Source organism: Somniosus microcephalus, unplaced genomic scaffold (assembly GCF_052327205.1).
Source record: "Somniosus microcephalus isolate GS21.2 unplaced genomic scaffold, FLI_Smic_1.0 scaffold336, whole genome shotgun sequence".
NCBI classification, from domain to species: Eukaryota; Metazoa; Chordata; class Chondrichthyes; order Squaliformes; family Somniosidae; genus Somniosus; species Somniosus microcephalus.
This window is the reverse complement of record NW_028225523.1, coordinates 172017-188443: the sequence shown is the minus strand read 5'-3', so window position 1 is coordinate 188443 and position 16427 is coordinate 172017. Positions and strand designations below refer to the sequence as shown.

The 16427-nt window shown below is 47.8% G+C and overlaps 1 protein-coding gene across 1 annotated transcript in view; it reads right to left on the bottom strand.

Annotated features, from left to right (window-relative positions):
* Positions 1–321: 321 nt before the first annotated feature.
* The window catches only part of LOC147081822 (uncharacterized), a gene marked incomplete at its 5' end in the record, with an annotated part of 178371 nt that continues 162265 nt past the window's right edge, over positions 322–16427 (bottom strand). The window contains 2 exons of the mRNA XM_085980655.1: positions 322–1320; positions 15331–15487. Of these exons, the coding sequence (XP_085836781.1) occupies positions 1282–1320; positions 15331–15487 (196 nt within the window). The remainder of the gene's footprint in view (positions 1321–15330; positions 15488–16427) is intronic.

The window sequence follows — 16427 nt, the reverse complement described above, 5'->3', positions numbered from 1 at the left end:
CACAGCAAGGTCTCACAAATTGTAATGAGATCAATGGCCAATTAAACTATCTGCTCCAAGTCACACTTGGACATTTAATGCTGTTGCTTCAGAATCACGGGGTCAAAATCCTGGGATTCCCTATACTGTATAAACCATTGTGAGAGCGCCATCACCACAAGGACTGCAGCAGTTCAAGGAAAAGGCCTACCATCACTGTCTAGGGATGGGCAATGAACGCAGTCTTGCCAGTGCCACCCACATCCCATGTACAAATATAAAAAAGGTCTTCAGAATGACACGCACTGTTTGAATTTCTAAGTGAAAGACAGACATCCATGCTTAAGGTAGATTCATTTTTTTAATTGTTAACAGAAAGAAAATAAGCCAGACATATAGTGATCACCCTTAATGTAAACAGATGTCTTTTCCTGATCTCAACTATGAAACAGAAAGCATTCTATATAACGTCATAATGTTTTAGTAGAACTGTATAAATCACCAGAAGCTTAGTTATTTCCTTTACTCACTTCAGTGAAAAATCTTGTAACAGAACTTCTGTTCCCCTGAATTGCAAACCTAGGATGAGTACATCCTGTTAACATTAAATCCTTGGTATTGCAATCTTCCTAACTGCCTTTCTTCTAACATCTAAACTACTTAACAAATCAAAATGAGTATTAAAAAGACATTTCATAATGTGTCGCTGATCCATTGTATATGAAAAGTGCACATCCACACTTAGTAACATTTTTAAATCTTTGATTATCAGGACCAAAAGAAACCAAATACAAAGATCACGCCCACAGTAAGTAAAGCAAGCCTTGCCACCGCTGTGGATCTGAAAACTTGTAGCTACAAGTGCTCTTATAAATTCTGTAAATTTGAGTTCTCTGATCCCAGTCCAGAAAAGTGATAAATATTCCATTGTTCAATAGGGAATGAGCAATTTCCAGTCTCCTATCAACCAAGTCCCTCTAATCTACAAACTTTCAGTCTCTCTTGCCGTATAAAAATTAAAAAATCCTGAAGCAAAAGCAGTGCAAAGAAAAAGTACTATCAATATAAAGTACTTCTAGCTAGCTAATGTTAAAAATTCCAAACTTGGAGGAAATAATCACAATTTAAATCTTTTCTATACCATGTGATTATATCTAAGGTTATGGGTTTAAGTCCCACTCTGAGTGCAGCACATTATCTAGGCTGAGAATTCAGTGCAGTGCACATCACTACTTTCTCAAGGAAATTTGCGATGGGTAATAAATGCAGCCTTGCCACCATCGCCCTCATCCTGAATGTGACTCAAGATGTGGTTCTTGTACCCTTCAGTGCAGCGTCAACCTGAAAATAAATACATCCACTGTCAGTCATCATTTATAACATAATCTGGACATCAGGGGTGTTAACTATTGGTGTTGCAGGGAGCCTCGCCAACTGGCAGAGCAAATTGAAAATTTGTGCATGTGATACCTACAATTTTTCATCATTTGTGCTGACAGTGGACGAAGCTCCCTGCCAGTGTACAAATCTCACAATTTATAGATGAATTAGTAATGTTTCCTTATTGAATGAGCTAAACTGTGTATGTCTTCAGTGTGTATTCACTCTGTAAAATGGGTAAAAATCTAATCATAATTGCCTGTTTATATAAAAAATGTAGGAAACAGAAATATTTAAAAAATCTTACTGCTCTCCAAATAACCATTATTATCCACAAGTTAAAAAGATCGACAGTTAACATGAGTATAAGTTTTCCTATTATTTGTTTATATGTTTTACATAACACACTTATTCCTCACCGTAAAACATTGCCCATGCTTCATAAATTTCAAGAGGATGAGCAGATGATCTGCTCCTGTGACATTGAGAATTCCACTTTCTAACCTGCTTCAGGTGGCACCTCATTAATGCAGGAAACCTGAGGTCCCATGAAGGAGAAGCTACAAGATTTTGCCTCTCCCTCAATCGGCAAATTGCCTTCCAAATCTGGCTCCACATCGAGCAGGTGACACAATTGCTGTGCCAATAATGAAAATCGGTCCCATGATCTCTGGACAATATCTCTGTCCAACAGCCCAACTGAGATTCCATATAGTGGAGCTTTGCAAAATTACTCGCTAGTTTTAGCGTTCCCAGTGTCCCTATGAATTTCAGAATGTAGGAATTTTTTTAATTCATTCTTGGGATGTGAGCATCGCTGACAAAGCTGACATTTATTACCCACCTCTAGTCACTCTTGAGAAGGTGTACTATAGATGCAGAAAGTGGTTTATGTTTAACTACCAAGGGCTAGAAATTGCGTAGCGCCCTGTTTGGGGCAATAACTTTTGCGGGAGCGCAATAGTATCGCCGGGCGCTACAAAATTGAATCCGACACAAACCTCCGGTTTAGCGCTCCAGGAGGGAAGTGGAACACTAAATCAAGCGCTACCACGTTCCTTGGAGCGCTAAATGGAGCAAGAGGGGCAGTAGCGGCAGAGCGCTGCACAATGTCCTGTGCAGCACTGCCGTATTCACAGGCTCCTTCCCTCCCTTAAAGGGAAGGGCCAATGCTGAGGTCATTTCAAGGTAAGGCTGGGAATGGTCGGCGACGGCACCTGCGATCCGCGAAGAGCAGCCCCAAGGACTCAGAGTGCAGGGCTGATCAATCGTGGGATGAAAAAAATTAAAAAACAGCACACTGGGGTGATAACAACATTTTGGCCTACCTGACCACCACTGCCTTTAATTAGTGCTCCCCAAGCGGCCATCCACGGTGACAATGCCTCCTGCAGCTGCCATTATTGATGCACGGCAATGCTGCAGGGAGCGGAAACGAATTTAAGATCCGGGGCGATAACGGGGCGCTGCGCAGCGGATGATGCCAATGCTAACCCGCCATGCAAGTTCGTGGGCATCGGTAATTTCGCCGCGCCCGGTCGGTAAGCCATTAGCGCCCCGTTATCTGGAGGCGCTAATGGGAGGCGCAAAGGAGGCCAATTTCTAGCCCCATGTAACAATAACTCAATATATTTTTTTCACTTTGTCAAATATGACCCCAGGGGTGTATGCATATTGTGAGTCCCAACCAGCAGGAAAGCTTAACATTTAACATCTATATTGTCAGAAATCTCCATACTAGAAGGATATGTTGATAGGGTTCGATGTAGTAGGGTGGGAGGAGGCTCATGTGGAGCATAAAAACCTGCATGGACCAGTTGGGCCGAATGGCCTGTTCCTGTGCTGTACATTATATGTAATTCTGTGAAATCTTGCTCACAGTGACAGCAAAAAATCCTCCAAACTTAAACAAAAATTCCACTGCCTTAGCACTATTTTTGAGACTGTACATTGGGTTATGATGTTTCAGCAATCAACCATTGCATTCAAAAACCTGCCTACTACTATAATAAAAGTGATTCCTTGCCACACAGTCACAGAGAACTGTTCACAGAATCACAATTACTATCGCTACTCTTCTGTGTTATTAAAAAGAAAACAATGGTACGTCTACATTGTGTGTTAAAAAGTTATATTCTCTTTGAAAAATGTAACATCACTGACAAAAAGTCTGAAAAATGTTGTTAACCTAAACTTAAAAAGCACTCATCAAAATATGATTTATTTTATATAAAAATGGTAAACTTCCTTATCTGCTGGAAGGCCTGTGAGATCAGGCTTCCACTCTGCACTGGCAATCTGTGATATCACCATGAGTAGCAACCCAGAGCAGCTCAAGGGGAAGCAACAGGAGGCCACAACTTCAGACCAACCTGCCAGCTGATTCATAGGAACATAGGAACAGGAGTAGGCCATTTAGCCCCTTGAGCCTGTTCTACCATTCAATGAGATCATTGCTGATCTGTGATCTAACTCCACCTACCCACCTTTGCCCCATATCCCTTAATACCTTTGGTTAACAGAAATCCATCGCGCTCAGATTTAAAATTAACAATTGATCTACCATCAACTGCCATTTGTGGTAGAGAGTTCCAAACTTCTACCACCATTTGTGTGTAGAAGTGTTTCCTAATTACACTCCTGAAATGTCCAGCTCTAATTTTAGACTATGCCCCCTAGTCCTAGACTCCTCACCGGCGGAAATAGCTATCTCTATCTCTATCTACCCTGTCTGTTCTCCTTAATATCGTGAAAACTTTGATCAAATCATCCCTTAACGTTCTAAATTCCAGTGGCATAGGAGAGTGAGGGATCTGGGACATCCGGCAAGGGTGTTCCCATTGTCCGTGGCCACTCAGTGGCGGAGCAGATGGCACAAGTGAGGTAGACCTGGAATCCAGGTTCTGAATTGTGGCCTGGCAGGCAGTTACTTCCACTTTCTGGGGAGGGGGCAAAAGTCTTCTGCTGCAGTATGCAGCCTTTGGGGCAGGTGGGTTCCTGTTGGCAATATTTAAATCAATAGATCTCTCCTTGGCAGGGTCAGCGGGACAGGTTCTGGGTGGGAACATCCTATCACTTACACCAGGCTGCATATCCTGTTGTGGATTTTGGGGATGTTTCGTTATAGGGCCTGACGTAATAAAACTCACTACGCACTTGGTTTGAGCATAAAGCAAGGCTTTAATCAACTTGTTTCAGAACATGGAGGTCGAGTTGTACTTCACTAGTTCCTTGTCTTACAAAATGTCCATGGAAAGCTTGGCCGACGCCCGAGTATTTATACTCCTTGGACGGTGCCACCAGTTGGCCGTCCAGCGTTATTTCACAAGTAGTTTCTTGATGAATGATGAGATTTATAACAGGGCCATCAGAGCCCTTCCTGATCCTATCTTTGCCTGAAATCCACATATGCACATCCAACAGGGGATGTTGATTAGTGATCGATTTTTCTCTTCCCTCACCTGTAAATAACAAGGACAATTGTGGTACCTCACTCACACCTTGGCTGAGATTTGCCTTCAGCACAAACTAAGACTCAAACCTGGAACCTAATGATTTGCATTGCACAGTGCTTCAGTACTCAGTGAACTTATACACTGCGACATAGGGTGGGCCCATTCTAAGGGCTCGGTTTTGTCATGGGGCGGGCTGGGGTCATGTCATCCGCTTTTCGTGTTATCCACCCGATTCCAAATCGATGTGGGAGAATGATGCGATTTTCATCTAATTGGGCAACTGAGTTCCAGCATAAGAACCCATGGCCCAATTAGTTTTTTCAGTCTGAAACTCGCCTCCGATAACGTCATCATTGCTGCTGCATTTAAGGTCTGCAAGAAGCCTTGCTTCTTCTGCAGACTGCCAACCTTTTGGCCTTTGCTGTGAGAGGGACCTGGAGGCAAAATGAGCAGCGGGAGACCTAAGTCTGCTCCCAGATTTGATGACGTTTCCCTGCAAGCTTTGGTGGAGGGAGCAAGAGCTAATAAGGAGGTGCTCTTCCCTTCTTCAGGGAGGAAGAAGCCTCCCCAGCAGACGAAGGCTGTGTGGATCCAGGTGGCCCAGGAGGTCAACTCGTTGTCACTGATCCGCAGAACCTGGCTTCAGTGCAGGAAGAGGTTTCATGACCTTCAGCGCACTGGAAAAGTAAGTATGACTTTCCCATCACCCTCAATCTGATCCCCACTGCCTCTCCTCACTAGCACTCAGCTTTAGCAACCTCTTCCTCCACATCCCCGAGACCGGAGAAGCAGCGGACCTGCGCGGGAGCAGCCCGAGGCGGCGGAGTATAAGAGGGAGCAACCAGAGGCACCGAGGCCCACAGCCCCGAGACCGGAGAAGCAGCGGACCTGCGCGGGAGCAGCCCGAGGCGGCGGAGTATAAGAGGGAGCAACCAGAGGCACCGAGGCCCACAGCCCCGAGACCGGAGAAGCAGCGGACCTGCGCGGGAGCAGCCCGAGGCGGCGGAGTATAAGAGGGAGCAACCAGAGGCACCGAGGCCCACAGCCCCGAGACGGGAGAAGCAGCGGACCTGCGCGGGAGCAGCCCGAGGCGGCGGAGTATAAGAGGGAGCAACCAGAGGCACCGAGGCCCACAGCCCCAAGACCGGAGAAGCAGCGGACCTGCGCGGGAGCAGCCCGAAGCGGTGGAGTATAAGAGGGAGCAACCAGAGGCACCGAGGCCCACAGCCCCGAGACCGGAGAAGCAACGGACCTGCGCGGGAGCAGCCCGAGGCGGCGGAGTATAAGAGGGAGCAACCAGAGGCACCGAGGCCCACAGCCCCGAGACCGGAGAAGCAGCGGACCTGCGCGGGAGCAGCCCGAGGCGGCGGAGTATAAGAGGGAGCAACCAGAGGCACCGAGGCCCACAGCCCCGAGACCGGAGAAGCAGCGGACCTGCGCGGGAGCAGCCCGAGGCGGCGGAGTATAAGAGGGAGCAACCAGAGGCATACCAATCCAGGTTCCGGGAGAGAGGTAAAAAGTAATCCAAGTGTGACGTCAGCAGGAAGCAGGTAAGTGATTGGTTGGTGAGTATTTCTCTCTTTTCAATACAAGCTTGAATTCTGTGGTGTTAAATTTCTAGGGTCTCTGTGTTGTAGTGGGGACAGTTGGTAAATAAAGCGCCCCAGAGTATACCTGTAACTGGGGTGTTGAATAAATTTTAAAATTAATTAAAGGAGTAAGTCATGGCAGGAGAGCTCAGACCCGTGTTCTGCTCCTCTTGCTCCATGTGGGAAGTCAGGGACGCTGCCAGTGTCCCTGACGACCATGTGTGCGGGAAATGCATCCAGCTGCAGCTACTTGTAGACCGCATTGCGGCGCTCGAGCTGCGGGTGGATGAGTTTTGGAGCATGCGCGATGCTGAGAGGGTCATGGATAGCACATTTAGCGAGTTGTTCACACCGCAGAGTAGGGCTGCACAGGCAGAAAGAAATTGGGTGACCATCAGGCGGAGCAACAGAGGCAGGCAGGAAGTGCAGGGAACCCCTGCGGACATCCCCCTTTCAAACAGGTATACCAAGTTGGATACTGTTGAGGGGGATGACTCACCAGGGGAAGGCAGCAGCAGCCAGCTTCCTGGCACCAGGGATGCTTCTGCTGCTCAGAAAGGGAGGAAAAAGAGTGGGAGAGCAATAGTGGTAGGGGATTCTATCGTAAGGGGAACAGATAGGCGTTTCTGTGGCCGCAAACGTGACTCCAGGATGGTTTGTTGCCTCCCTGGGGCCAGGGTCATGGATGTCACTGAGCGGCTACAGGGCATTCTTAAGGGGGAGGGTGAGCAGGCAGAGGTCGTGGTCCACATTGGGACCAACGACATAAGTAGGAAGGGGGATGAGGTCCTGCATCAAGAATTTAGGGAGCTAGGTAACAGATTAAAGAGCAGGACCTCAAAGGTTGTAATCTCTGGATTACTCCCAGTGCCACGTGCTAGTGAGTATCGGAATAGGAGGATAGAGCAGATGAATGCGTGGCTAAAGAGTTGGTGTAGGGGGGAGGGTTTTACTTTCCTGGATCACTGGGCCTGCTTCTGGGAAAGGTGGGACTTGTACAAGTCGGACGGGTTGCACCTGAACCAGAGCGGGACAAATATCCTTGCGGGGAGGTTTGCTAGCACTGTTGGGGGGGGTTTAAACTAACTTGGCAGGGGGATGGGATACAGAGGGGAGCTGAAATAGGGGGTGATGTGCTGCCAATTATAGAGAAAAAAACAAGTCAGCTTGGTAGACAGGGCAAATATATAAGGGCAAGGTTGGATGGCACCTATTTTAATGCAAGGAGTCTTGCAAATAAGGTGGATGAACTGAAGGTGTTGATAAACACATGGGAGTATGATATTGTTGCTATCACGGAGACATGGTTGAGGGAGGGGCAAGACTGGCAGCTCAATATTCCAGGGTACAGAATCTTCAGGCGAGACAGAGGGGGAGGTATAAGAGGAGGGGGTGTCGCAATATTAATTAAGGAGTCAATTACTGCAGTAAGGAGGGATGATATATTAGCAGGTTCCTCTAATGAGGCCATATGGGTGGAGCTTAAAAACAAAAAGGGGGCAAGCACTTTGCTGGGAGTGTACTATAGGCCTCCAAACAGTCAGGGGGAGATAGAGGAACAGATATGTAGGCAAATCTCAGAGAAATGTGCAAATAATAGGGTAATAATAATGGGGGATTTCAACTTCCCCAATATTAACTGGGATAGTCAGAGTGTGAAAGGCTCAGAGGGTGTAGAATTCTTAAAGTGCATCCAGGAGAGCTTTTTGAGCCAGCATGTAGAAAGTCCTACAAGAGAGGGGGCGGTACTGGACCTAATTCTAGGGAATGTGGCCGGCCAAGTGGAAAAAGTGCTAGTAGGTGAGCACTTTGGTGACAGTGACCATAATATGGTGAGATTTAAGGTGGTCATGGAAAAGGACAGGGATGGGCCGGAAATAAAGGTTCTAAATTGGGGGAAGGCCGATTTTAATAGGATAAGGCAGGATCTGGCCAAAATGGACTGGGATCAGCTACTTGTAGGAAATTCCGCATCGGAGCAATGGGAGGCTTTCAGAAGGGAGATTGAGATCATACAATGGCAACATGTTCCCGTAAAGGTCAAGGGTGGTTCCAAAAACCACAGGGAACCTTGGATGTCAGGGGATATACGAGAATGGATTAGGAAAAAAAGGAGGGCTTTTGGCAGATACAAAAGGCTAAAGACGGAGGAAGCCCTAGAGGAGTATAAAAAGTGCAGGGGGATACTTAAACAAGAAATTAGGAGATCAAGGAGGGACCATGAAATAACACTGGCGAGCAAAATAAAGGAAAATCCTAAGATGTTTTATAAGTATATTAAGGGTAAGAGGATAACTAGGGAAAAAATAGGGCCCATTAGGGACAAAAGTGGCAATCTGTGTGTGGAGCCGGAAGATGTAGGAGGGGTTCTAAATGAATTTTTTGCATCTGTTTTCACTATGGAGAAGGACGATGTAGACATAGAAATAGGGCGGGGGGACTGTGATATGCTCGAACATATTAACATCGAGAGGGAGGAGGTATTGGCGGTTTTAGCTGACCTAAAAATGGATAAATCCCCAGGCCCGGACGAAATGTATCCCAGGCTGCTGTGTGAGGCAAAGGAAGAGATTGCGGGGGCTCTAACACATATATTCAGGACCTCTCTGGCCACAGGGGATGTGCCAGAGGACTGGAGAACCGCTAATGTAGTACCATTATTCAAGAAGGGAAGTAGGGAAAAACCGGGGAACTACAGGCCAGTGAGCCTAACATCAGTGGTAGGAAAATTTTTGGAAAAAATTCTGAGGGACAAAATTTGTCTCCACTTGGAGAGGCAAGGATTAATCAGGGATAGTCAACATGGCTTTGTCAAGGGAAGATCATGTCTGACTAATTTGATTGAATTTTTTGAGGGGGTGACTAGGTGTGTGGATGAGGGTAACGCAGTGGATGTGGTATACATGGATTTCAGTAAGGCCTTCGATAAAGTCCTGCACAGGAGACTGGTCAAGAAGGTAAGAGCCCATGGAATCCAGGGTGCCTTGGCACATTGGATACAAAACTGGCTTAGTGGCAGAAGGCAGAGGGTGATGGTCGAAGGTTGTTTTTGTGACTGGAAGCCTGTGGCCAGTGGGGTACCACAGGGATCGGTGCTGGGTCCCTTGCTGTTTGTGGTCTACATTAATGACTTGGATATGAATGTAAAAGGTATGATCAGTAAGTTCGTGGATGATACAAAAATTGGTAGGGTGGTAAATAGTGAGGAGGGTAGCCTCAGTCTGCAGGATGATATAGATGGGTTGGTCAGATGGGCGGAACAGTGGCAAATGGAATTTAACCCGGAAAAGTGCGAGGTGATGCACTTTGGGGGGACTGACAAGGCAAGGGAATACACAATGAATGGTAAGACCCTAGGCAAGACGGAGGGTCAGAGGGATCTGGGTGTGCAAGTACACAGATCCCTGAAGGCGGCGGAACAGGTGGATAAGGTGGTAAAAAAGGCATATGGGATACTTGCCTTCATTAGCCGAGGCATAGAATATAAGAGCAAGGAGGTTATGATGGAGCTGTATAAAACACTGGTTAGGCCACAGCTGGAATACTGTGTGCAGTTCTGGTCGCCACACTACAGGAAGGATGTGAACGCTTTGGAGAGGGTGCAGAGGAGGTTCACCAGGATGTTACCAGGGCTGGAGCGCTTCAGCTATGAAGAGAGACTGGGCAGATTGGGTTTGTTTTCCTTGGAGCAGAGGAGGCTGAGGGGGGACATGATTGAGGTGTTCAAAATTATGAGGGGCATAGATAGGATGGATACTGAGGAGCTTTTTCCCTTAGTAGAAGGGTCAATAACTAGGGGGCATAGATTCAAGGTAAAGGGCGGGAGGTTTAGAGGGGATTTGAGAAAGAACTTTTTCACCCAGAGGGTGGTTGGAGTCTGGAACTCACTGCCTGAAAGGGTTGTGGAGGCAGGAACCCTCACAACATTTAAGAAGCATTTGGATGAGCACTTGAAATGCCATAGCATACAAGGCTATGGACCAAATGCTGGAATATGGGATTAGATTAGACAGGGCTTGATGGCCGGCGCGGACACGATGGGCCGAAGGGCCTCTATCCGTGCTGTATAACTCTATGACTCTATCCCATTTGACACTGACATCCCTGCACCCTTACCCATTCCCTCTCTCTCTATGGTCACAATCACCTAACTCTTCGACTCTGCAGCCCTCACACTCCCTATCACTGTGATGCTATGAAAACAACTTACAAAACACAGGGAGGGCCCTTGGTCTTGCCACCTCACTCCAACTTTGTCTCCTTCTAAGCATCTATGCTTTGGATTCTCTACACTCACTCCTTCATTCTCACTCAAACTCCACTTGTCTCCCTCATTGCAGGAAAAGAGAGCTCACAATAAGAGGGAAAGAGCGAGGACAGGAGGAGGGCCACCCTCAGTAGCCCACCTCACCCCTTGGGAGGAGACGGTCCTGGAGATCGTGGGACTCGAGGATGATGCACAAGTGGGGGGCGGACAGACGGGTGCATCAGAGAAAGCTGGTGACAGAATAGTTTTTCATCTCTCTCATTGACATTGCATGAGTCGCTGATAATGATTCTGAAGCTCTAACAGATGGACTTATGATCATCTGCAATATGCAATGTGCATGTAACCTTAGCCTCACATCTCTGACTCTTTCCTTTACTCCCCCACAGGACCATCGCAAGCATCCGTCCCCACTATCCAGGAGGAACAGCCTGAGCCTCCAGACTTCTCAGAGGAAGCTGCAACCTCTGAGGGCGCAGCGTCAGCAGAATTCAGCCAACCCAGCACCAGCGCAGACACTCACACCTTAATGGGACCATCGCGAGATAGACTAGTGATGTCACCTGATGTATCACAGCTCACAAGTGAGCATCAGCAGATTGTGGAGACAGGAACAGCAGTGGAGAGTCCTAGTCGGAGGGCACAGGACTCTCCCAGCTCGGCTCAGGTGCATGTCGACCCTCTGCCTCTGGGTCCATCCAGGAGAACAGCGGTGCTGGAACTCCAGGAACAGGAGCAGGAGTCTCTGGCAGGTTTTGTCTCCAGGGTCGCTGTGAGTGTGGAGCGAATGGAGGAGTCCATCGCGAACATGAGCAGAGCCTTTGTGGAGTCATTGGCGAATGCACACAGCACTACGGAAAGGATGGCAACCTCCGTGGAAAGGATGGCTACAGTAGACGAGAGGATGGCTACAGCCATGGAGGAGCTAAGTCGCTAGAGTGTAGAAAACATGGTGAGTTTCAGAATAGACTGACATCTCTGGAGGAGCGATGGTCAGCTATTGAACAGAGAAACCAGACCTTCATGGAAGTCCTTCTGAGTAGGACTGCCAGTGCAGATACAGGTCCTCATGGCCCGCTGATGTGCAGCAAGGTGCTCTGAAGCCACTTGCAAGTGCTGAGGTGGACCTGACCCATGAGAGGGATGTTGGTGGCAGAGAACAAGGAAGTGGGGGCTCCTCTCCAAGCGCTCACACTTCCATGCCACTGCCAAGTCCTCGGTCAGAGCCCCACCAGAGTCCCCACCCAACTGAGATCGGCGTCTCAACCCTTGCACAGCCGCAGGAGCAGCAGACTGTTGCCGAGCCCTCAAAAGTTCGCAACCCCAGAGGACGCCTGCCAAAGGTGTCAAAACACGAGCAGCAAGAAAGTGAGCAAGGGGCCTCCACATCTGCTGATGCCAAGCAGGAACCACCACGTAGGAGCATGCGTAAGAGAAAGATACTGCACAAATAGTCACAAGGGTAGTCACTTGGGTGAAATGTGATATTTAAAAATTCTGACGGCAACTGTTGCAGTTGTGGCGTGTGTCATTTCGCTAATGGGACTTCCACATTGAGGGCTTAGGATTACTTGTAATTGTCAGTATGGTGGTCAGAGTGCTAGGAATCTGCTGGTTCTTGGCCATTGTCGATGCTCTGGTAAGAAGCTGCGAGGCAAAAGTGCTTGATTGGCTAGGCTAAGCAAATCTGGCCAAGATGAGTGTGTTCCTTGCATCCCAGGCAGCAATATTCTCGCATACTGCTGCCGCTGGTTGATGGGCCTCTGCACGATGTTTGTTTTCGGTCTCCTCCTCCTGCTCCTTCTCATCTGAGGAGGATATGTGAGGGGCCACTTGGTCCTCAGGAATCTGCAAGCCACGATGCTGTGCCATGTCGTGAAGTGCGCAGCAAACCACGACGATTCTGGAGACCCTGGCTGCTGAGTACTGCAGGGCTCCACCTGATCTATCCAGGCATCTGAAGCGCATCTTCAGCAAGCCTATGGTTTGCTCGATTATGGACCTGGTGGAAATGTAACTGTAGTTGTAGCTCTCCTCAGCTTCATTGGATGGGCTCCTCAACGGCGTCATTAGCCACGTCTTCAGGGGATAGCCCTTGTCTCCAAGTAGCCATCCGTTAAGTTGGTCTGGCGGACTGAAGAGCGGAGGCACACTAGACTGGCGCAGTATGAAGGAGTCATGGCAACTGCCAGGGTACTTGGCACAAACATGCAAAATTTCCTTCTTGTGGTCACACACCAGCTGTACGTTGAGGAAGTGGAAGTCCTTGCGGTTGACAAAAATACCTGGAATGGGATGGGGTGCCTTAAGGGCCACATGTGTGCAGTCAACGACGACCTGCACCCTTGGAAAACCTGCCAGATTAGCTAATCCAACCGCACGCGCCGTGACACTAGCTGATCCTTGGAGAAATGGATGTGATTGTGCGCGATGGCAAAAAGGGCATCGGTTACCTGCGTGATGCAAGTGTGTGCGGCCGCCTGGGAGATGCCGCTGATGTCTGCTGCTGATCCCTGGAATGAGCCTGAGGCAAAAAAGTTCAGTGCGGTGGTGACTTTGACGGCCACTGGTAAGGGGTGTCCACCTGCTCCTCTGGGCTCCAGGTCTTGTTGCAGCATTGTGCAGATGTCACCCACTACCTCTCGCGAAAGTCAGAGCTGCCTTTGGCACTGCTGCTCTGTCATGTTGAGGTAGCTGATCCTCTGTCTGTAGACCCTGTTTGGGGAGTATCTCCTGCGCCGACGGGCTTCCATGCGCTGGTGCCTTCTGGCCTGTGCAGTTTCAGGTGGGTGAGCAGCAGCTTGGCGCTCCTGTTGTTGCTCCTGCTGTTGGTGCTGCTGTTGTTCAGGCTCCTGCTGCTGCCGCGGCTGGTCTTCGTCCGAATCTGATGTCCAGCAGGAAAGGAAATAAATGGTTCCCATGCTTCTGGTAGATGTCTCAGTTGAGGAAGCGCTCAGTCAAGGTGGCGAGAGGGGTTTCCCAGGAGGTCACACTGGAGATGGGTGTCAGGCTCCAAACTTCCACAGCTATAGTTATGCCTGCTAAAAGTTCCCCCAGACCTGAGACAACAAAGTCCTGCCACCTGCAAATGATGGCTGATCAAACCTCCTATTTAATGGTGGAGCTGCAGCTGATAGTCAGCAATCCAATTGTGCTACCGCCAGGTTTCACCGTCGTGTTTCAGAGGAGGCATGCATCACGTGGGAAAAGGGTTAAAATCAGAAAGGCCTCTCAAAATGGGATTATAGAGGCAATTCAGTGGTTGTTAAGGGCCTTAAGGGCCTATCCCGCCTCTTGGAGGTGGGACGGAGACGGGATCAGAAACCATGCATTTGGGAAAATTGCTTGGAGGCGGGATGGAGGCGGGGTCGGGCCCGCCCGCCACTTTTTGCCCGCCACTTTTTGCAATTTTAACACCCCACACGCCTCCATTCCCGCCTCCTCGGGCCTGGCAAAATTGAGCCCTAAGTATCTTAATATTTCATATTTTGTTTTCTATTTTATTTTGGGCTCATCCAGGTATGAGATGTTAGTATTGTGGAATGGAATACTTTCCCCATTGTCAACATCATGCAGTAAAGGGCAACTGTAACACAGGCGAGCTACAGAATAAAACTCCTCCTACTTTGCTCCAACATTGAGGCTATTTCCAACCTCAACGGATGCACCAGTATAAATTTTTCTACTTCCTACTCCAGCTATCATTCGAACCAAAAATTCTTGGCCCTTTTGGCACATTCCCACCGTCACTCCACAAATTCCACCATAACTTCTGGCATTTTATGCTATCAGTCAAATTATGGAAGAATCAACTAATATCAACAGCTGGCATTTGTATAGCTCCTTTAACATTGAAAATTGCATCTTCGCAATTTACAGAGGCACAATTGGACAAAAATCAACACTGAGCCAAAGAAGGAGGGATGATTAAAAGCTTGGTCAAAGTGGTAGGTTATAAGGAAGGTCTTAAAGGAGGAGCGAAAGTAGAGGGAAAGTGGAGGTGTTTAGAGAGGGAATTCCAGAATGTAGGGCCTAGGCGGCTGAAAACATGACCACTGGAATTTGTCGCTCCCTGAGCTACAGTGAAAGTTTGTATTCTAACAGCCTATTCATACAGACCCTCTTCTTTGAAGATTTTCCTGTTCTGTTGAACTTTTACAAATAATTTATCTACAGTCAGCTTTCAGGTGATTTTCAAAACACTCATTTGGCTGTTTTCCTATCACCATACATGTTCTGATTAAAACAGAAAATAAAAACCCTCCCCAAACACCCAAGCAAATCTCTCGGTCACATTAAGAACTCCCTTCCACACACAGCTTACCTTTAATGTGCAATGTGAATGGGTGGAAGTAATGCTGGGTGAGTTTTCTGCCCAAAGATTTGGAAATGCTTCAATAATACCACAGGCCCTCATTAGCAAGTAGGATGCAAACTTAATTAAACTCTCGCTCAGAAATCTTAATTAAGCATGCATTCACTAGTAAATGAGGAAAGATGTCTAGTTAAAGGATTAAGCCCAGTCAGAAAATGAAAATGAATGGGATCAGATAAAATCGCTGGATGTTGCTTTTCCCAGTTACTACGCGCCCAGCTGATGATAGTAAGAGTTTTCCTATCAGGTGGAAATTTCAGCTCAAAATACAAAATTCTAGCATACCATTTTGATCATATTGCTGAAGTCAGACTTTAATTCTTTATTTTCCTCAATTTCAGTTACTTTCAATTCATTTTTCAGAGATGTGGTCACCAGCTGCCATATTTTTGGCTTTGGATCCTTGCCCCGAGTTTTAATCTTTCCTTTGAAGGACTTCCATCTAAAATGAAAGAGAATTTGATAGTTAGCATATTTTACTTAACGAAAGGAGTGCATTACAGAACACAATTATCAGATTATTAATTATCAGCAGCAGCAGCGGCGGTGGCAGTGCGGACCTGGGAGGAGCGGCGAGGCGGCGGCGGGGATACCAACTCAGCACCGGCAGAATTTTCAAAGAGTGACGTCAGAAGTCAAAAGTGACGTAGGCATAAGGGGAGGGAGCTGATTGAGGCCAATGTCGGGAGCGGAGAGAGCGGCGGTACAAGGCTTACCAATCTCACAGACCGGCGGCGGCGTTCCGGAGCCAAGTCACGATTCAAAAGTGACGTGGCCAAGAGGAAGCAGCTGATTGGGTGAGTACGGCCAGGTGAGTATTTATACTACTCCATAGTTTGACAGTTAAGATTAATAGTTTATAAAATTTAGAAGGTCTTAATTTTTGTGGTTATAGTTTCTACGGTCCCTGTTGTGTATCGGGGAGTGCGAGTAACCAAGGGCCCTTGAGTATATCATTTAATTGTAGTGTAATTAGTGGTATTGATTTGATTTAAATTAATTTGAATTAATTAAAGGGTAAGTCATGGCAGGACCGCTTGGCCCCATGGCGTGCTCCTCCTGTGCCATGTGGGAAATCAGGGACACTTCCTATGTCCCTGATGACCATGTGTGCGGGAAGTGTATCCAGCTGCAGCTACTGACAGACAACATTGCGGCACTGGAGATGCGAATGGATACATACTGGAGCATTCGCGATGCTGAGGACGTCGTGGATATCACGCTTAATCAGTTGGTCACACCGCAGCTAATGGCTGCACAGGCAGGAAGGGAATGGGTGACCACCAGGCAGAGTAGTAGGCGCAGGCAGGTAGTGCAGGGGTCCCCTGTGGCCATCCCCCTCTCAAACAGATATACCGCTTTGGATATTGTTGGGGGAGGTG